The 21876-nt window shown below is 51.9% G+C and overlaps 1 protein-coding gene across 9 annotated transcripts in view; it reads right to left on the bottom strand.

Annotated features, from left to right (window-relative positions):
* Window positions 1-21876, bottom strand: part of ZFHX3 (zinc finger homeobox 3) — a 386661-nt gene that overhangs the window by 18579 nt on the left and 346206 nt on the right. For all 9 annotated transcript variants that reach the window (XM_072934462.1, XM_072934467.1, XM_072934465.1 and 6 more), the window contains 3 exons: window positions 11751-11858; window positions 3040-3173; window positions 2649-2849 (listed from right to left, as the gene is read on the bottom strand). In XM_072934462.1, coding sequence (XP_072790563.1) covers window positions 2649-2849; window positions 3040-3173; window positions 11751-11858 — 443 coding nt within the window. The remainder of the gene's footprint in view (window positions 1-2648; window positions 2850-3039; window positions 3174-11750; window positions 11859-21876) is intronic.

The following is a 21876-nucleotide window of genomic DNA, read 5'->3' as shown; positions in this document are numbered from 1 at the left end:
GGAAGAGAAAGCTGACAGCAGAGATGACGAGACAGAAATGTGTAGAGGGATAAGGCTGGCTGTGGGAGGAGGGAGAGCTCCCACTCCCAGAGGCTCCTGGGAAGCCGTCCTCTCTCCCACCGCCAGCCCATCAGTCTCGGAATCGCCTGCGCAGCGAACTGTGCTTCACCCTGCGGGCCCAGGCACAGGCTGTGGTGGGAAAGGTGGAGCCCGGCCCTGCTCTGAGAGGCCGAGATGCCACAGACAGAGAACTTGGCTATGTTCATCCAGCAGCCCCACCTAATGAAGCTGCAGGAGATGGGAGGACGGTGTGAGCCCCAGCCTGTCCCTGTAGGGCACGGCGTGTGCTCTGCTCCTCAGGCAGCCCCGCCAGCCGCTGTTCCTGTGGTGGGGCCGGTGGGAGGACACGGGGGTCCCGCGGGACAGCCAGCCCGCTGCTCGCTGGTATGAAAGGAGGGAGCACGACCAGGCAGCTCGGAGATGCCGAGCGCGAGCAGGAGCCGTTACCCTGGCAACAGACATATTAGGCACTGCAGGTTCCTGAGCGGCGTCTGATAAGGTGTTATTAACTGGAGCCTCCTCCAGCGCCGAGCGCAGATGCTGCGCCGAAGGGACCTGGCTCGGTCACGGCGCTGCGATTCCCTCGCCTCAGACCCACAGGGGTCCCCACGAGAATGAGCAAGTCAGGGCCCAACGGTGCTGCCGTGCTCTGCACAAGACACACCGACGGCTCAAAATACTGTCACAGAATGCAGAAAGACCCACCTTCCTCACCCCGTGCTGTGAGACCTGGAGGAGGAGAGGCAGCCCTCCCGTATGTGTCTTTAGGAGCCAAAGGGAAGAGAGGTGGGAAGACCAGGAACACACATGAGGATGAGCATCATGGCTGGGCCAGTCTCTGCCATGCTTGCAGAGCCCTGCGGCCCTGCTCTGGCACAGCAAGTGCCACATCTAAGGCACAGACCTAAGGGACTGTGCCTGACCGGCTCTGCGGAGTGTCCTGAGCTCCTCCCATTCCCTCGTATCCTAGAGGCCACAGATATGCTTGAGGAGAGACCAGCCCAACACTCCTGCTCCAGAGCACACACCCTGCCCAGGTGCCCTGCCTGGCTCAAAACAAACCCCTACACTCCAGCATGACAGCTACCCTCAACAAACTGCTTATGCCCACTGGCCTAGGGAAGGGGCTTGGTTTCTTCTTGCTGCTCTTAGAAAGCCAAAACACCTGCCACCAATGTAGGTAAGAGGTGAACAAGGGCCATTTAAACTCTCAGAAGGCATTTACACACTTGAGCAGCACCAGAGAAATGGACGCAGGTCACAGAGGCCGTGGTCTGTGGGACAGAACAGCTCTGTGACCCAGGTGCACGGCGGCCGGCAGGGCAGAGCTGCGTCCTGAGAAGCCCTGGGGAGACAGGCAGCCAGCAGTGCAGAGCAGGAAGGTAAGAACATAAAGGCACTTATGGAGTGGGAACTGGAACAGGCTGCCCAGAGAGAATCTCCTTTCCTGGAGATGCTGTCTGGACACAATCCTGACCAACATGCTCAAGGGACCCTGCCTGAGCAGGGAGATTGGACTGGAGCAGCTCCAGTGGCCCCTCCCAAGACTACTCGTGGTTCTGTGACTCTGTCACTCCTGTCTTCAAGAAGGAGTCACAAAGGGAATCACAGAATCATTAAAGCTGGAAAAGACCCTTTTTCTTCTAAGTCCAGCCATCAATCCAACACCACCACCATGGTTGAACTGTGTCCTCAAATGCCACATTCACATGATTTAAGGATGGTGACTCATCCGTAGTGGTGACTGCTTCTGTAGGCAGACTGTGCCAGGGCTTTCCAACCCTTTCCATGAAGAAATTTTCCCTAATATCCAATCTAAACTTCTTCTGATGCAGCTTGCAGCTAGTCCTCTTGTCCTGTCACTTGTTTCGTGGGAGAAGAGACCTAGCCCACCTGGCTCCAACCTTCTTTCAGGGAGTTGTAGAGAGGAAGAGTGATAGAAAGAGAAGACAAGAAAACTATAAGAGAGCAGGAGAGCAGCTGGGTCACGTTGCATGTGCTTGCTCAGAAGATGTGACAGGAGGGAACTGGCAAAGAACATCAGCGTTACAATAAACATCGTGTTATTCACCCCCAGTGCCAAGAACATTGCACCCCCAGTGCAAAGAAGGGAGAAAATAAGCAGAAACAGGGTGCAAGAAAAAGAAACACAAAGAGAAAGAACTGTCAGGAATCAAAATAAACACTTATTCTATATACTTGATGACAAGTTCTTAAATGTAGACACAACCTTGCATCGAGTATTATACCAAAGAAGCAATAGGGACAATATATCCCATCAGCTGCAGATCTTCCCGAAGATTTTGCACAAGCTGCCATCCCATGCACTGACCTCATAAGGTCAAGGAAATTGTATTTTTCCTGATTTCCCAGTGAAATCACTCAACAGTTGAGCTTCACAGGGCTCAAGCAGGGACACAACATACCAGGGTGCAGCAAACCTCGAGGGCAGAGCTCTGACAGGTGAAGGAGCTGCTCCCACAGCAACTCTCTGCTCCTCACCTTTGTGGGGACGGCAGTGGACATGCCAGGACAGCAGGGGACATGCTGGGATGGCAGCAGTCATGCTTGCCTACACAGCCACTTACTGTCATGATGAGCTTCTCGACACAGTCAGGTGACACGCTGTGCAGGTGGGTGAGGTGCAGCTGCAGGTGGATCTTGTTGTTCAGCATGTCCTGGCAGAGGGGGCAGCGGAGCATGGGCTGTACCGAGTGCTGGGTCATGGCGTGCACCCGCAGCCGGTTCACGTCTGTGTTGCTGTACTTGCAGTACGGACACTGGTACATCTGCAGAGCAGACAAATGAATCACACAGCTCTTACAGGGGCTACATTCCTCTCTTACAGCCAGGCTTCAATAATTTGATACCTTCTACTACCAGTTATTGCCTTTCATCCTCTTTCTCCCATTTTATTCTTTGCTTTTGGCACATTGGAAACACATTACCTGCACAGAGAGATGGGTTCTTCTGCCTTACCTGCTCTGATTTGGTCTCCTCTGAAGTTTTCGACCACTTAAAGGGGAGAGGTGACTCAGAGCTGCTGGGAAACGATATCCGCTTGGAGGATGCTGGGGGCTCTGTCAGCTCCTTCTCCGGCTGGCTGGCTGGTGCTGCAACAGAGAGCACTAACATCAGGGAACCCCAACGAGGCCTAGGCTGGACCACGACAGGGCTTCCATTTACTGCTTGACACACACCCGAAGGACTTGGAGCAGGGTGAATGTGAGGACTAACCCATGTCCTCAATGCACACCAGGCCAAAACCAGTTCCCTCTTGCCGATCTCCCACAGCACGAGAACTCTGTCACTGGTGGCCAGAAGCAGAAAGACCTCAGCTGTTTCTGGGGGATGCTTACATCCTGCAGGTGCAGGAGACTCTGGGCCTGTGGCTGCACTGGGCACACAAATGCTTGGCCAGATGGTGAAGGCCCACGTGTCACCTCCAGGAGCAGCTGGACTTAGTAAGGTAGAACTCATACCCCCGGCTGACCCAGGACTTTCTGCATACAGACACTCTGAAATGTGTTTGCCCTGGAGAGGGCTTGGGTCCCCTTGGCCAGAATCCCAATTGAGGGCACCCGTGCTGGCAGCAGCAGTGCTGCTGGGACGGCCCTGGCTGGCTCTGCCCATGCCTCCAGAGGAACGCACATATCTGGGGATTACAAGCACGCGGTCCTGCCAAAATTGGGATTCTGGCCAAGGGGACCCAAACACTCCCACTGTGATAAGCTGAGAAAAGGCTATTTTATTCAGCCAAACAGATAAATGCAAATGAGCCCTAAAGCCAACAGCAAAACACTCCACGAGTTGTGGCACTGGGAGAAGCACATCCCTGACCTTTCTCCTCCCCCGAACCCTGGCTGCCTTCAGTACATAAATTTGTGGGACATCTATTATTTAAAAACTGTAAGGACAAGTATATTATACACAGCCCCCGTCTCCTCCTCCCTGAACACACATTCATAACGGTACTTTAATCTGTCTCGAATCGACTTCAAACCCATTTTGCCCTTAATGGGAGTTATTCATTTTCACTTGAAAGGTAATATCTGACAGCTGGATATTTAATATGATGGATCAGCTGCCGATGAACAAGGCGCTGTAGCATTCTCAGGCCAGTCCCCCATACTCTTCCCCCCTTTCTCCTACTCAACTTGTGAACCCGCTGGTATCTGCTCCTTGTTTCAGATGTTACCATCAAGAGTCAGATCCCAGCAAACTGCTTCCTTCCCAAAGACCCTTCTGAGCACTGGCATGAGCTGTATTTCCAAACGTACCACATCACAGCAGAGCACACAATTCCATTTCTAACTACTTTACCTGCCGGTCCCCATCTCTGCATTCAGCTGAACAGAGATAAACTAAGTTCTGGGAGAGGGAAAACAAGTATTACAAACAGGCAGCAGTACTGCCAGAGGGAGGCAGGGATCAGAGGATTTGATCTGGGACTGCTGAATTTCTCCTGGTAGGCTTGTCCGTACCAAATGGGCTTGGAAGTGATCTTGCTCCCCACAGCACCGCTGGCTGCATGCCTGGTGTGCTCCATGCCTGGCTGGGCAGCAGCCTCCCTGTGTGCATGTACAGTCCTGGCTGTACCTGAGTGCAAACCCCAGCACTCTGCTGTGCTGCCAACTCCACAAAAACATCCAAACCAGGGCTGGAATGAGCTTGCAGTGTCAGTGCTGGCTGACAGACACCATCACAGATCCTGCTCTGCCCTCACAGAACGATGAGCTGCTCTGCTCAGCTGCCTGCTTGAACTGAAACTCTCCCTGTGGTTCAGAATTGGAAATGGCTTTAAGATGTCTGCAGGGCCAGAGCTGACCTTCCTTGCTTCCTATAATAAATTGTGCTTGGAGCATTGGGAACATGGCACCACTCTGCTGCTCCTCCATTGAGGAACACAGTCCCTCCTGGAGGGTTTGGGGAGGAGAGACCACCACCAAGAGCCAGCACTGTGGTGGGTGAAGGACCACCCTGACTTAAAAGGCCCCGTCAAGCCCTGTGTGAGATGAATGGCCCTGGTCAGGAGCCTGATCCCTGCTGACACTGTCCAGTCCTCAGTGTGACCTCAGACTGAGAAGCCAGCCCCCATCAGGCTGCTGGGTGTTGGGAAGAGCAGCTGGAGACGCCAGGACTGCCAGGGTAGCCTGGTACAGCCATGGGAGTCCTGTTCTAGACCTGCCCTGGGCAGGGATGACAGTGATAGTCATGGCTTCGGGTCCCTTTAGACCTCTCTAGATGGTGACTGTAGCTCCAGTTGGTCCACACTGTGTCCCTGCACTGGGCACTGACCAGCTGCTCACCAGTGGAGTGTTTCTGGATGCAGTGACTGAATTCTGCCCAACCATCAGCTACCCCAGACTGCTCCAACATTGGGAGTCACAGCAGGGTATTTTCTCATCTCCTTTCTACTGTGGAGCAGCCTGCTTAGAATTAGTAGCAGGTAATTAAAATGTACCATCTCCTAAGTGTCCAATTTCATTAAATCACTTAGTCCAACCCCATAACCTTAATCCTTCAAAACTAGAATTATTGATAATTGTCCAGACCCAAGAATAACTCATTTGTTGCACATAGGATATTTATTTTAAGTATTAGTTTTTGAGTTGGCAACTTAGCTGGGAATTTTAACACCAAGACTGAAGTTTATTGTTGATAAACAGTCAAATGCACAAAATGACACATTCAGTCCACATCACAGATGATCAGAGGAATTAAGAACTCTCTGCTACCAGGAGAAATGAGGACATGGCTTGGCATCTGCCTGCAGAACTCTTAGCATAGCCTGGGACCTTCCGTCTGTGCAGAGAGGTCGGGACAGAATGTCCTGAGCTCAAAATGTCCAGAAAGCAATGGCCTCGAAGGGCTGAGTGACACTCAGCACACGCAGACACCACCTGTGCAGTGACCATGGCCAGCACCTTGCTTCCAGGCCCAGGCCTCGCAGGGCAGAAAAAGGAATTTGCTTTAAAGCCTGATGTACGTCTGCATATAGGATAGTATTGTTATTACTTTGACTCTTTAAATGGATTTAGTTCCGATTCACTTACTTAGATGGAGACCCGTGTTTCTCAACAAATATCCCCTAAATCCAAGAGCGATGGGGCAGGGCTGCCACAGCACTTCTAGAGATCTCCCAATCTCGCTCTTCTCACCAGCTTCTGCTTTTCAGAGGCAAGATCCTCCCTGGGTATACTCCAGAGGTGAGATGGACACTTCCTTCCAAGTGGGGGCCTTTCCTTTGCTGTTCCAGAGGCAAAGCCAGCAAGGATCCCCTAAACTGCTACTCTCCATCCTGATGGGAAGGAAGTCACCACCCACCTCCTACCCATCAAATTCTTTTAGCTGAAGTATCACTGACAGCCCCTTCATCTAAACTTCCATCTCCCAACCAAGCAACATAATGGAAAAGCCAATTAAATTATTATTAATTCATGCTGCTTTCCGTAAGCCAGAGGTTCTCATCTCCCTGCATTCCGTAAACCAGCTTGCCACTTGCCCTAGAAATTTACAGTGGGGTTTCTGCTACTGCCATTGATTTAAACACCACCAGCCTCCAAAAAACTCCTTGCCATGAAGTCCAGCCGCTGGCCTGAGGAAGTTCTCAGCGAGACCAGGGAACTGTGCTTTCACTGCCTGATGGAAATTAGCATTCTCTATTTGGTGGTGCCTCCTTCCTCAAATCCCCTCTGTGTGTTCTTGGAGCCATCACTCAGCTCCACAAGTCCTCAGAACAATGGGAGCTGCTACTGTGCTACTGTGCCACACAGCCCTGTGCCATCAATGCCCAAGGCTTCTGCCCCCCGTGCCCTTACAGCACCTGTGTCTCTTGAAATCCAGGGCTAGTTTATCTGTTTCATCCATTCTCCAGAAACTGCCTTGATGCAGGCAGGAATGGCCAGAGCCCACACTGACTGCTGGGGAAGGGCATGGGGCACCCAGAGTTGCTGCAGCACTGCCACATCCTCAGTAACACACAGCCAGCATTTCCCCCTCAAACACTGTCTGTTTAATTCCCCATTCCCTGAAGGAACTTCCATTCCAACCAGCTGCTGCAGCCACACTATCAGGCCTGTGCACTACCTGTTGCTCTGCAGTGGTTCTCAGCTCTGTATTTGACAGTAACTCAGCTGACAGGTAAATGCCCCATGCTCAGTACACTCTGCACCCATCCTCACTGCTGCTTCACAGCCCCCAAAATGGCTGAATAATTTGTTTTTCTAATGCTGTGTCATACCTTCCCACCTGCAGCGAGTACCCACAGCTGAATTACTATTAAATATTCATATCCAGAAGCTCCAGACCTCCCTGCCTTGCTCCATATGAACACGAAACACCCAGCAGATGCCTCTATGAGATGCCAAGCAGCACCAGGGGCTCCCAGAAGTGGGGTTTTGCTTGGCACCACAGACCTTTCCTGCAGCCCCCTTCAGTTCCTGCAGCACCTCCAGTGCTGCCAGAGCCCAGCATGCCCGGAGCTCAGCCTGGAGCCACCCGGCCCAGCCATGTTTCTGGGCTGCAGCTGCCACCCAGGAGCCTTTAGTGCTTCACGTATCCTGGGAAAAACACAGTTACAGGCAACTCCCAGTCCTTCTCTCCCATCCCCTCTCCCTGGTTTCCCTCGCTCAGGCACCAGTGCTGAGTGGCTCCATCATGCCCCTCGTCCCCTTCCTCCCAGACTCTCAGGCCCCCAGAACATCCCGGCCATTAAGTGCTCCACAAACGCCAGATATTTTTAAAAAAGCAGCAAAAAGCAGCCGGGGGGAGGAGCAGGAATAGATTTCCGTCAGGATGTGCCTGACCTGTTTTTTTCAATTTCAGTAATTAGAAAGGCAGTCGGCCTGTAGGAATTATTCATAAACTGCAGGAGCTGTGCAGTATACATTTATGTTAAACATGTCAAATCCAATTGAAATCATGCCTGCCAGCACCATACTCCATAAACACACTTTTCTGCAACAATTTCCCAGCTCTCAGCAGCCCATTAATACTTCCTTTAATAGCAATCTACCACGGATTCGAATCAGGGACGGTCCATTGCACTAATTGCTCTGTTAGGTGAGCATCACGGACAAAAAAAAAAAAAAAAATCATTAACAAAAATAAAAGCCCTTCAGGCTAGTCCTCTAGAAAGATTTCATTTCAATCTATATTTTAAGTAGACTTTGTTTCTTGTTTTTGTGGAAAAACCCCTGATATTCTCCGTGTACCCAACGGACAGTGCATTAAGGAAGCCTCTGGTAGCTGGGTCACTGCTGGTGATGGGGTTCTCCTTCAGAGACATGAACCAGCACCACTTCAAATCTGAGAGGCCTTGTACTGCAGTGAGCAGAACTTCAGCTGAGTATCCATCATCTACATCCTGCCTTAAACATGGGATTGGGATCAGCCACAATTCCTTTCCCCCTTGATGGTTTGCTTGTGGTGAATCTCACATTATCCATGACAAGATAATGTCTAACACTGAGTTATCAGGCAATTCTCTGCTCCAGTGTGGAGGCACTGCCATCTTCCAGAACTTCCAGTAACCACTGTAAAAATCAAGATCCAATGAGTCCTTCTATGGGATGGAGTTTTTCCCAAGTATATTCAGCTGAAAAGTATCACCTAAAAATGTTTCTGCTTCACATTACTGCATTTAAAAATAAATGCAAAGAATTCATCAATACATTTATTTTGCAGTTGAGACACTTTGACAAGTTTACAGTGAGAACAGAGGTTTTCCCCTTGGTGCTGACACTAACCCCAGCACAGGTTGCACCTGGACTGTACCTACTGTGGTGCAAACACTCCTGGGCTGGGGCAGGGAGACGGGTAAAGAACTGAGTGTTGTGTTACAGATCTTGCAATCCTTTAAGAAAGTGGAAGAAATAAATCACTTGTGCACAGTGAGAAAACTAAAGCACAAAGGGGAGTAAATTGCTGAGGAACATAACGATCAAATTGCAGGTGGTGAGCAGCAACAAAGTCTGTCCCCCTCCCCTTTCACATGCCCCATGACTGGCTTTCACCCCACACCTCTCCTGCTCCCATCTCCATCTTCACACCTGGCTCAGAGGCTTTTCCTAAGGTCAGCCAGTCCATCCAAAGCAGGACAGACTGAGCCTGCCTTACTCCCGATGGCAGCTCCTCGAATCTTCCTGAATGACCTCCGAGGAACCTTCCCAAAAAACCAATCCAGTGCTTAAGCCACAGGCTGTACAGGAGGACTTTTAAAAATTTGTTATCTAACATAAATCTTTCTCCCTTCACTTTAAGCCCTTTGTGTCTTGTAGCCTGTATCCTCAACATGGGGAACAAATAATTTCCTTCCTTTCAGAAGCATTTCATGCACAAGACTTATCTTGTCCTCCTCTTTGCTCTTCTTTTAGGTCAAATAAACCCGTTCATTCCATTTTCTCCTCCTGACTGATGCTGCACCGTTCTGGGTTGTTCCTGATGTTTGGGCTTTCTGAAATTGCTGCCCAGCCTCCCCAACACCCCAGCTCAGGAACCGAGAGCTTTCCAGTACTAAAAAACCCACCAGTGGTACAGTATTGTCACCTTCATTTCAGCCTGTCCTGAAAAGTGGCATCAAAAGCCTTCCCAAGGAGACACTGACTCCAAACAGGACCTTCTTCACATGAAGGGAAATTGGGTCGTGTTGATATGATTTGCTCTTGACAAATCTGTGTCGACTGTTCCTCATCTCATTATCTTCCCATCAGCACTTACAAACAGTTGTTTGGTCAATTCCTGGGAAAATCTGGGGCAGGGATGGCAGGTGTACGGTTCCCCAGCCTCCTTCAGTCAGGGACAGGCCCCGTGTCTGTCCCTTGCCCCTCTGCTCTCCTCTGCACAGCACAGGAGAGAGCAGCGGGCAGCTTTGATATGCTGCAGGCACTGTCCCAGCACCCAGGTTCGGTGCAGCAGGCCAGGGACACTGTTCAGCATCACCAAGCGCTCTGCAGCCCGTTCCCTGGCAGCTGGGGGACAGGCTCTGCCAGGCTGCTGCTGATACAGGCTGTGCTGCTCTGCTCAGGGAGGGTAAATGCAGAGAAGGCTTCATGTTCTTTACGGCACTGTGGTCACAGCCTCCCCCTCCTCCTCCTCCAAGGAGAGCTTCCCGGTACTGCCTGCTCCCCTCCCTGCTCACGGCTCCACTGGCACCAGGTTTTCGTGTCCCTGCACACTTCTCTTCTGGGGCTGTCAGTATAACTGACCCAGTTTCTGTTCCCTCCCATCTCTGAGGTCCAGGACAGTCATGTTCCTCGAGGGACAAGAGCAGAAACAAGAGCTAGGTGTGGTGCCTACTTTGCACACGGGCTGGACAGCAACAATCGGTAACACAATCTGGCTTTAAAGTTCACGGCGGCGACGTTACACGTTTGGAAGCAGCCTGAGCTCAGCACCAGCCCATCACACACACCTTGGCTTGCACAAGGCTGGTCCCACGCCCCACGGGCTCACACGCCTGCTCTGTGTCCTCCCCACACAGTTCCCTTTGCTGACCCCATGGAGCTCTCCCATTTCTGATCTGCTCCTTGGATCACAAACACTGGGTTAGGAATTTCACTGGCAGGATAAAGAAATTAAACTATTCAGATTCAGGGTTTCTGGACAGAAGAGGGTTTAAAAAGTAGGCTCCTCAGTTTTCCTGACATATTTTGAAATATAATCTTTGCACAAAGATCAGCCTTTTTAAGTGCTTCAGGTTTGGGCAAAGAGCCCTATTTACCCCTGAAGAGATTTAATCAATAAACAATACTTATATCTGTTTGTGACACTCCACAAAATGGTTGTGCTCAGCATCACACAATCACACACAATGAACTGAGACTAAAAACCACCTACAGCCAAGCCAAATTGCATTTCCAGGTTAAGAATCAGTATATGATGGGAAGGAACACACAGAGCAACCTCAGCAAGTACAGCCCACACTGAGAGCACAAACTTCAACAGCCCACAGGGCCCAGATTGCTCTCTTCACCAGCTGGCACACATCTTCCATGGACTGAGGGTGAGATGGGCTGAGACTGTAACTGTGGAGGTGAAATACCACATTTCATTTTGGGAAGACAATCTAAGACAAAATACCTCTGTCTGGGGCTCACCAAGAGGCAGCCACGAGGGCAGCAGGACAGGGCTGCCTGGAAGAAGGGTTTCTGCGGGTTTCTGAGGCATTGCACTGACCAACACCGAGCCTGCCAACCAAATGCGACCTGCAGCCAGAATTGCTGTGTCCTGGGCCAAGGAAAACGAATGCCACCTTCAGCACCTCTGGTTCTGGACCCAGGCTGAAGCGGGCAGCAAGGACCAGATGAGGGTGGAAGGTGAGTGGCCCTCTCCAGAGTGGGACGATCATAGAATCATCAAATGATGCGCTTAATCCAACTGTGCTGGCTGCTGGCAGGAGGGGTCGTCCCCTTCCCCCCGCTCCCTCCCAGCTGTGGATCCCACTGCCCAGCTCCAGTCCCAGAGCCCCCCTGGCCCAAAGCCAGCCTGACCCACCACAACTCCAACTATTGAGTGCGTCAAGCAGCCACACCCAAAGCCTTCACAGAGGATGACACGTCACGCTGACACTGCCACGTTGTGGTCAGCTACAAAGGGTTTTGTGGACCACTGCTTTTTCCACCTCCCCTTCCTGGATTTGAAGATAATGAGGGACCAAACATCATCTCTGCTAAATCACAGAATCATACCTGTCCATTTACTCTGGTCCTTGTCCCCTCCACTCTCTTGCTCCTTGGCAGGTTCCTCGGCATCGCCGGTTGTTTCATTGGGCCCTTCCACATCTTCACTGGGTTCCTCTGAAACAAGAAAAGCAGAAAGTGTCACACAGACATGGAAGGCAGTACAGAAGAATAGGTAGCTGCCAAAGAGTAAGAGCAACACCTAAGGCTGTGCACAAGAGCTGGGTGGCAGGTGCTCTCCCAGCGTACCTGGGACAAGCACTTGCTTATTGGTCAAGACAGAAACTGTAAAGAACTGAGAGATGAAGACAAAACAAAGAACCTCACCTACTTCTACGACCTGGAGCTGCTGAGGTTCCCTGAGGTCTCATGTACAGTGACATGGCTCTCTACACAATGAGGTTCTACCCAGCCATATCAGGGATTACAGAAGGATGAGGGAGTGACAAGAGCCTCCAGCACCTTCATCCTCATCTTTCCTCCTCATCCCAATCTCAAACTCTTCAGACCCAGTGACAGGGTGCAGTACTGACCCTGGTCACCAAGATGCCAGAGCCCACTGCAGACAAATGCCGTACCTCCTGTTCAGACCATCAGCTGCAGCCCCAGCCCAGACACGAGGCACAAGAGGAACATGCTGGCAGCCTTGCCTTCATCCCAGCAAGGGGAAGAGCCTGCAGCACCATGCCAGTGCAAAAGCATGGAGGAAACACTCAGTGAAGTGCTGAAAGCTCAGAACAAAACACAGAACACCATGGTCCAGCCCGTAACAACAGAATGGGCACAGAGTGTGTCAACCTGGTGTGGGGCAGCTCGCTCCAAGGCACCTCGTCAGGTGGGACTGGGAGTGACAGCGTTGTGGCTGTCAGCCCCCTTACACCAGGGTGTATCAGCCACATTATCATCTACTACTATGGGTATTAATGTACAGTCCTGTAACTCACAGGGGTTACCCCACCACTGGGCTAAAAGAGGCACTTTTAGGCCATTATACCCATTTTTAGGCAGGATAGTTTAGAATTTTAACTCACATTATCCAGACATGGTAAACCCCATGAACCCATGCAACCCTGCAATTTACCTGAGCCACCTAACGGGTTCAAGCACCAACCCCCCTCCTCCTCCTAACAAAGACAGGGCTAGAAATTCAGATTAAAAGTATACATTAGCAGCTTGCAGATACACAGCAGTGCTGTTTGAGGATATGACAGCCTAAATTGGGAGTGAGAGGGGAGATGGGTGACAGTGCTGACAAAGGCATCCAACATGTAGAAAGACACATATCACTGGCGGAGGGGTGAGATGGGCAGTCTGCCATGCAAACTGAGTGCTCAAGTTTTCTGGGAGAAGGGCTGTGAAACCAGCAGCTGGTTTCACATTTCAGAAATTAAAATTCCAATCTTTTTTCCACTCTAGGAGAAAACACAACAAACCATGCCCACCCCAACCCCACCACCATGGTGCTTTCAAACCACTTCACACAGCGTGAGGGTGTCCCTTCAGCTGGGGCAGCTGCTGTGGAAGCAGATTTTAGTTGGTTTTATTAAAAACATTTGGTAATGGGTTTCTACATTTAATTTAAATAATCATTTTAACCATTCTTTGCTGGCTCAGGTGCTCCGAGGCCTCCCGGACAGTGCGAGGAGATGGCCCTGACTGCCCATGGCCCACTGCCCCGGCCCCCACTGCCCAGCCGCAGCCCCCAGCCCAGATCCCCGGCCCAGATCCCCCAGCCCCAGCCCCCGGCCCGGCTGAACAACAAAGGGCGCCTGGCGCAGCGGCACTCCCAGCTGCGACCCGGAGGTGTCAGCATCGGCATGGGAGGAAGAGGAAGGGCGAGCCAGGCTCAGCCGCTGTCTGGGCTCTAACCTGAGCATGTGGAAATAATACGTGTCTTCCAGTGTGCTGTCTGGTTCGAGGAGAATAAAATAGGACATTCATAAGCAGTTACACCATCTGTCTTTATACCATCATCATCATCAACAAGGGAAAAAATAGCTCTTTAAAATGGATGAAAGCCCAGGCTGACAGTAACCGGAAAAATGTGAGCTATGAATACCAATAACGGGAGAAAATGATTAAAAAACAAGGCTACAAACAGCAAGTCCCCAGCACGGCTGGGGCTGCAGCTCCTCATGTCCTCCACCACCAGCCTGGGCTGAGCCCCCACACCTCTGAGGGGAACGCTCCCCTCTGAGAAACTCTCAACACTCTCTGCTAGGCAGAGGGCAGGGAGCAGATCCAGCTGCAAACCCTCCTCCTGCTCCACCCTGAATTTTTTTCTGAAAAGTAATTTTCCTGAAGCAGGATGGGAAGGGAGCAGAATCTCAGACATGTACCCAGGGAGACTCTGAACCAGCGTGGGTAGGTCCTTGTCCCAGCCCTGCTCAGCTCCTTGCTGCCAGGGCCTCTGGCACAGAGCCCCGGGGAGGGGGAAGCACTAACGCATCTGCCGTGACCCCCTTCCAGCAGAGCTCTCCGGAAGGCTGAGGCTGCTCTGCTCTCCGTGCTCAGTCTGGTCGGTGGCACAACCACCTTGTTCCCTCTGCGCCCAGGGACGCCGGGGACAGCCACCCCAGCCGAGCTGGCTCCGTGCTGAGAGGGCTCCGACCCGCTGGGAACCCGCCTCCGGCGCTCACACCACGTCCGACCCAGCTTCCACCAAGCAGACCTCAGCACTGGCAGCGAAAGCAGCCAGGGCCCTGCTCCTGCAGCTCTGTGCCCACGCTCTCCCAAGACTGTGAGCCACAGCGGCAGCTCCAGGGTGCGGGGCAGGCCTGGGACGCAAACACCTGTGTGAAGGCACCCACCATCCATCCCCTGCACTCCTTTGGGGCATCCCTCTGAGAGCAGGCCAGCAGCACGTCTGGGATGGAAAGGTCTGCTCCTGCCTCAGTCCACTGCGCACCGCAAGGAGCTTCCATCGCCACTGCAAACTGCAGCCGCTGACCTGACCAGAGCCCACCGCCATCCTCGTGACGTGCCCCACAGCACCCACCTGCAGCAGAGCGTGCAGACCACCCCAAGACCAGCTCCTGAGGCTGCACGAGCACTGGTCAGCAAGACGTAGGGAACCTACTTCCAAACCACCACGACCTTTTCGCTGCCACCTGACCCCTCCTCCCCAAAGCTGCATGTTCTGTTCGGACTTCAGAGGTGCAAGAGCTGTTGCTGTGGGATTTGTATGGGGGAATCATGTCCCTGGGAAACCAGAACAACACACACTGTGCACGGGTTCCCATGCCACAGTGCCCTGAGTCCATGGCGGTTTATTAATAACTTTTAAAATGAATTTTCCCACTGCCAGGGCTCAGGTCAACACTGAGAGCAAAAAGTGCAGCCCCTGGAGCCAAAGGAGCTGCTCTTCCATCTCAATCCACCTGCCCCACACAAAATCCTAGGCAGAGTCTTTGCTTCCTTCATGAATAAATCATTTTAGAGAGCAGTATTTCCTTTTAATTTAAAATTAAACCATTCACTAAGTGGGGAGCAGGAGGGGGGAGGAGGGGGAAGAGCAGGAGAAGAGTCTGGAAAATCACAAGTATCTGACTTCTGCAGAGGTCAGGGAACCTCTGACTCAGACACACACCAAAATGTACCCAAACTGTGCATGCAATTGCACAGGATCTCACCACTGAGGTCTGTCCCTTCCCAGACCCAGGAAGTTTGAGAGCTGGAGAAGTCGGCAAATGCTGATGGGATCCAGACCAGCTTGAACAGCTCGACCTCTCACCTCTTCCTCCCCCAGCCAGGTTTCCCTTAACAAACCCAGATCTCTTATACGAAGGGATAAAGGGCATTTCTGGGGTGGCGAAAATGTAGGCATGGGAAAGAGAGTGCGCTGCCTCTCCACCCTCCGGCAGGCTTGAGAGCTGAGAAACATTAGCTGTCATGAACCACAATCAAATCAGGTTTGAAATATTTAGCAGTGGCTTGGAAAATGTGGCGGTGCAGCTCTGACAGGCGAGATGTGCAGACACCCATTTTCCATTATAATGGAAATATCAAGCCTGTTCTGAATATGTATAACCTAGAAAAATGTATTGATTTTTCATTCGGCATTAAAAAAATGAAATACCCTGCAGCTGTCAAAAGCCTTTTGTTAAAAGCTCATCTTTCCTGGAATGAGGTTTACCAGAAACAAGTTTTAATTGTACACAGGGTCTCTCCTTTGGAACAAAAAGAATTTGTGACACTCCCTTTTTCAGGAAAAGTAGCCAAAAAAGCCAACAGAAAGCCTGAGCCCTGGCTGCTGGCTGCATGCCGTGGCTGTCGGGGAGGTGAGGGCTGGCTGAGCTGGACACAGCACCAAGGAGCCACAGCCCAACTGCTGTCCCGGGTATAAACCTGAGCCACAGCCCAACTGCTGTCCCGGGTATAAACCTGAGCCACAGCCCAACTGCTGTCCCGGGTATAAACCTGAGCCTCCACGGTCCGGTGTAGAGAGGTTCAGGCCCATATGGAGGAGGAGGGAGGTCCAGAGTGGGTCGATGCCCTCCTACGTCCTGGGGGCCCGGGATGAGCTCAGCTGCCCCGAGCAGCTGCCCCAGGAAGGGTCTCCAGGAGGCACAGGGAGGGCAGTCCCAGCTCACACCACGCCCCTGGCGCAGCGCACTGTGCTGCGGTAACAGAGCAGAGATAGAGCCCGGATGGGGGTCTGACCTCAGCTCCCACTCCCGATGTGTGTATGTGCTGCAACTCCACCTGTGCCACCTCCTAACGGGATTACTCTACATCAGCTTGCTCATTCCTGAAAGGAAAAGCAGGACTCCAAAGCAGTGCGAAGGCAGCACTAAGCAAGGTTTCGAGAGGAATGCTACGGAGCTCCATCCTGGATGCAAAGCTGGCAGATGGGTCCCACCGACAAAGGGCTGCAGGAAGACAATGTAATACTATATGTTCCTTGGTTTAATGACACTTATTTCCCAGACAGCTCCACTCCAGAGCATGGCCAGAGCATCTCTGCTGTTTTCACTGACAAACAGAAACTGCTAACTATGGCGCTCTCAGCTGACACAGACATCAGAGAGTCACAGAACTGTTTTGGCTTGGGAGGGACCTTCAAGACCATCTTGTTCCAAACTCCTGACATAAGCAGGGACACCTTCCATTAGACCAGGTTGCTCCAAGCCCATCAAACCTGGCCTTGAACACACCCCGGGATAGAGCATGCACAACCAAGAGCCCCATCCCTGGGAGAACATCACCATTCTCCCACTCCCTGGGAACAAGGCTGTCCATGTTTTTTGCAAACTGGGCTATATTTTAAGTCAGTGAAACCCAACAGGGACTTACCCCCTTTAATTTCAGTAGGACTAGAAAGGTTGCTGTTATTTTCACACATGAAACATAAAAAAAAAAAGGCAAATTCCTTGAGCATGTTTGTAGTGGAGCGTGATGTGATTGTGTTGTCATTTATGGGAAATAATCGCAAGCCCATCTCTCCCTTTCCCCCCATTTTCCAGTCCAAATAACCATGAAAAATTACACTTCAATGTCAGGAGGACAACAAAGGAGGGGCTTTCTCCTGCGGCTTGACGGCTTTTCAGCCTCCCCTTTCTTGGACAAAAACTACCTTCAATTCTGCTTCATTTTAAATGTGATCTAACAAATGCATCTTGACAAGTTCCTTTCTCTTTTTCTTTTAAACAGTATTTTGCACAGTTTAACCTAGCTCCAAACTGGAATCAGCTGGAAAGGAGATGCATGCAAAAACACAAACACAGATCAAACAGCAAAACAAAAGAGCCCATCTCCAGCTCCAGGTCTGCAGGGGGAGGACAGACGGTCTCCACACAGAGACCTGCAGGACAAGGGTCCAGAGACAAAGGGACCCGTGGGAGGAAGAAGATGGAGGAGTTGGATGGCAGAGAGCACAGGAAGGTGCCATGGGGATGGGTGCCCAGACCCACTTGGTGAGGGAAGGCAACCCTGGCCTTCTGCTAAAAACACACGGTGGAACTACTTGAGCAGGCAATGGCAGCTTTTGTAGAACCACGGAACCATGTGGTTGGAAAAGCCCTCTAAGATCATTGATCCCACTGTTCCTCCAGCACTGTCAAGGCTTCCACTGACCCATGTCCCCAAGTACCACATCCACACAGGCTTTAAACCCTGCCAGAGACGGCAACTCTACCACTGCCCTGGGTAGACTGTGCCAGGGGTGGACAGCTCTTTCCAAGAAGGAATTTTCCCAATACACGACCTAAACCTCCCCTGGCACAACTTGAGGCTGTCTCCCCTTATCCTGTCATGTGCTCCTTGGGAGAAGAGCACTGCAGGCCCTCACCAGACTGTGCCAGTAGAGCAAGAGATGCTTTGTGCTCACTGCGAATACAGGCTCACTTCAGAAAAGCTGTGGAGATCCACAAACAAATCAGCGCCGATGCCAAGCTGAAGTTAATAGCCAACTTTAGCAACTTCGCAGCAAGGTACATCTTGAGAACACTGTAACTATAACAAAAATGAGCTATAATTAATTCATGCTTAGCCTGAGGGGCTGAATATGCACAGGAGAGCTCCCAACAACCTTAACCCATCATCCTCACAAACCACACTTAAATGAAACACTAAAATGTCCTCTTTCTGTTAAGTTTGTTTTTGTTGTTTTTTTTTTTTTTTTTAAATATACAGCTCCTGCTCTGTTCTCCCTCTCCATGGTATTGCTCCAAGGAAAAGTTAATTAATGCCTTGCTGACCCTCTTTCTCCCCCTCCCCATTGTTTCCCAATCTCAGCATGTTTGGAGTTCTTTTAAGCTCAGCTAAAAACTTGGGAAAGCCATGACTGCAGCGCCCAGGTTTATGAACCACTGAAATACCCCAGCAGCCTGTCGGGCCACAAGTTCCCAACACAGACATGGGGCAGTGGAGTGGAGTGGTGGGGCTGATCCAGGGCAGGGGAGCAAGGGACTTCAGAGTCAGGGGTTGGGCATGCCCAGGTGCCCCGAGAAGGACAGGGCAAATACACCCAGCAGGCTGGACAGATTCTTTGGTACCACAAGGGCCATGCCTGTGCAGGTTCACCAGGCAGAAAAAACAGCCTGGCAGAGCTGCAGTACCGAAGTTTTTGCTGTGAATGGTCATGGTCTCTCTTCACTGCAGAAGAACAGAGACCATGGCAGCAAGGCAGCCCCTCAAAGACACAGCCCCACTTCCAAGTCTTGTCAGTCAACAGCCTGCAGAGTCTTCACTGCCATGCCATCACCCCTCTGCCAGCACCTTGAGAGCTCTCCCACACCAAACCCCACTTGGGCTGGTGCACAGGAGGGAGCAGGTAACACAAGTGAGCTCTTGAATGCACAACAAACACTTGCTGAGAACAGGGAGCAGAGACACCCCTAAGCTCTGCAGCCATGGGGCTGTCCTTGAGGGCATGCTTGAGGGGTCCCTATCACTCTGCATGGCAGGGATGGCCACAGCCTGGCCTGGATTGCTCCTCACTGGGTTTGGTTAGTGGCACTGGCAAAACGTCTGTAATTGCTTTTACCCCTGTACTAACGAGCTCTCAGCAGCAGCGACTTCAGCTTCCTGGAGCCAACAGCCCCTTTTTCTCCACCTCCCCTGGCTTCGGTAATTGAAAGCGACTGCAATTTCAGCGCTGGCTCTCCAGCACTCAGCTGGACCGGGAGGTCAGGAATGTCAAGTGAAGCCTTTCCGCTCACCTCCCCACCGCCGCACGCTCACGGGGCAGCCTGCCCACGGCCCGAGAACGGGCAGAACTACAGGGGCTGCCAGCAGCCAGGGGAGCCGGCAGAGCCCCGCTGCAGCGGGGACAGGCTGCCCACTGCAGCCTCGCACCACGGGGAGCTCAGGGCCCTGCTGACCCTGGACTGCCTTTTTTCCCCTTTTAATTTAAAACAGCAGAAGGGTTTCTTTTCAAGGAAACTACACCTTCATTCTTGTTTTTTTTGCATCATCACGAAACCCTTTCTTCTGTGATGCCCATGTCTCCTGACACACACTGGGGAAAGATCTTCTACTTGTCATCAGATCTCAGGCAGCAATGGAGAATGACTGCTCCAGCTCCCAGGTGAAACACAGAGGATCAAGGAAAAGGGAAGAGCACAGAGCAGCTCCCAGTGAGACGCGATGGCACTGATGGCTCTCGAGCTGCCAGCCTGTGGCCAAGCAGGGAGGCAGCACCAGGTGGGCCAGGCCAGTGGACGGGCGGACAGAACCTTTCAGCCACCCTGGGATGGTGCTTGGTGCCTGCAGCCCCTGAGCCTGGCTCCCTCCCACTAACAAGGGCACGTCAGGCGCTCTGGGGACTGGATCCACTCCTGGAACCTGGAGCAAGGCGCATGCACAGGTGGTGACTCCAGCAGAGGCCTGTGATAAGAATTTATTTCTCTCAATTACAGGCGCCTGTCCCCAGCCTCAGTTCATCAGCACAGCAGAGCCGAGTCAATGAAAGCCCCATAACGCGCTAATCAGATGCACAGCAACTTCCTGGAGCTGCCGGCTGCTCCGAAAATAAGTGGCAACTTTGGGATGCGGGTTTCCAGTCCTGGTCTCTCTCTGCTCCCTGTGCTCTGTCTGTGCCAGGCCAGAGGTAGCTCCCCTGCCAGGCCAGAGGTGCTGCCTTGTGCTGCACATGTGTGTGGAAAGGCAGGCAAGGCAGTGCCTGTCCAAATGTTTTATCTCCATGCCCCCTGGAATCCCCCTGTGCCGGAAGCTTCCAAGGATGAGTTACAGAATTTCAGATTCAGTTTTTAGGGTTTTTTTAAAGTTTGATATAAAATATTTGCTCCCTTCAGCCCAAAATCATTCTGAAATAACCGGTGAATGTCCTGAGCACAGAGAGAAGGGTCTATATAGTGCCCTCACAGAGCAAATGTAAGATGCAAATGGCAGGGAAAAATCATCATTGAGCTCCCTTCTGGTGTCCTCAGACAAACAGCACCTCTGCTTTTGGAAACCTCTATTGAAAGTGTCAGGCTGCACATGGCAGGTGCAGAGGGAGGGCTGTGTGCCCAGGACAGGGTGATGTTCCCTGCTCTCTGGGATGCCTCTGGGCTGGGGCCATTTGGTTTAAAATAAGCAAAGAAACAGCCCATCATCTCCTTCGCCGTCCAAAGGGAGCTGCAGGAAAAGGCTGTGAACTCCATGCTGTGCCCCCAGTGTGGCACGAACCATCCCCGCCCCAGAACTCGGCCAGCACGAGCATGCGAGGCACGGGGACGCGCTCCCTGCAGCCTGCTCCAGAAGCATCGATCCAACACACACTTGGTGCCTTCAAAGTTGTTTATGATCAATATGCAAATTGCCCACGGCATTGATCTGGTATTAATTTTCAATTAGGGAATCCACAAGGGGTCTCCCAGGGTCAATATCCAACAATCCAAGGTAACTCCACAGTGGAGCCTGTGAGACTGATGCTGCCCAGGGCCTGGGGCTGCACCCGCACCTCCTGTCCTGATACCTATGGACAGTCCTGATGCCACAGCGGTGCCGGCACTTGGGGCAAGCCCCTGGCAAGAGGATTTAGGCAGCAGCCTTCAACCTACACGCTGTGTTACCTGTGTTAGCATCATTACTGGTACTGGTGGTGTGGGAAAGCCCAGTGCAGGGCTGTGCACAGCAGCACCTGTGGTCAGTGGTGGGTCGAGGTGTTCCAGCAGCTTCCCAGGGACACAGCAAGAACCCAAATGCTGCTTTACACCATGAAACACAAGTTACGGAAACCTGTGCATCTCCAAAAACATATAAGAAGTGTGAAAGAAGTGTGAAAGGTCAGAAAAAGGTTCCAAAAAATGAAAGAAATAATTGAAAGTGCCTTGAAAATCTAGAGAAACTTGCCCCTTCCCAGCAATGTGACCGATCCCACCAGCCACCCCCCAAGCCCCTTACTTTGGGAGGCCCAGGGTGAGCTAGCTGGGGTTCCAAGCCCCGTGGTCACACTGGAGAGAGGATGCCCTGTCCACGCTGGGAAGGTGACGTCCCCTCCACAGCAGAGAGGTGATGATGTCCCCTGTGCACCAGGCGGCCTGGGTCCGCCCTCGGCTCCACCACTCACTGTGCTAACCAGCACATTAGCTACCCAGGCTAATTGGTTTATGGATAACATTAATTACCATGTTGCTCATTAATGGATGAAATCTTTATTGGTTCCATTGATCAGCGGGACTTGTTAGCC

Source organism: Taeniopygia guttata, chromosome 11, assembly GCF_048771995.1.
Source record: "Taeniopygia guttata chromosome 11, bTaeGut7.mat, whole genome shotgun sequence".
Classification (NCBI taxonomy): domain Eukaryota; kingdom Metazoa; phylum Chordata; class Aves; order Passeriformes; family Estrildidae; genus Taeniopygia; species Taeniopygia guttata.
The sequence above is the reverse complement of the archived record's forward strand: the minus strand, read 5'-3'. Positions and strand labels throughout refer to the sequence as shown.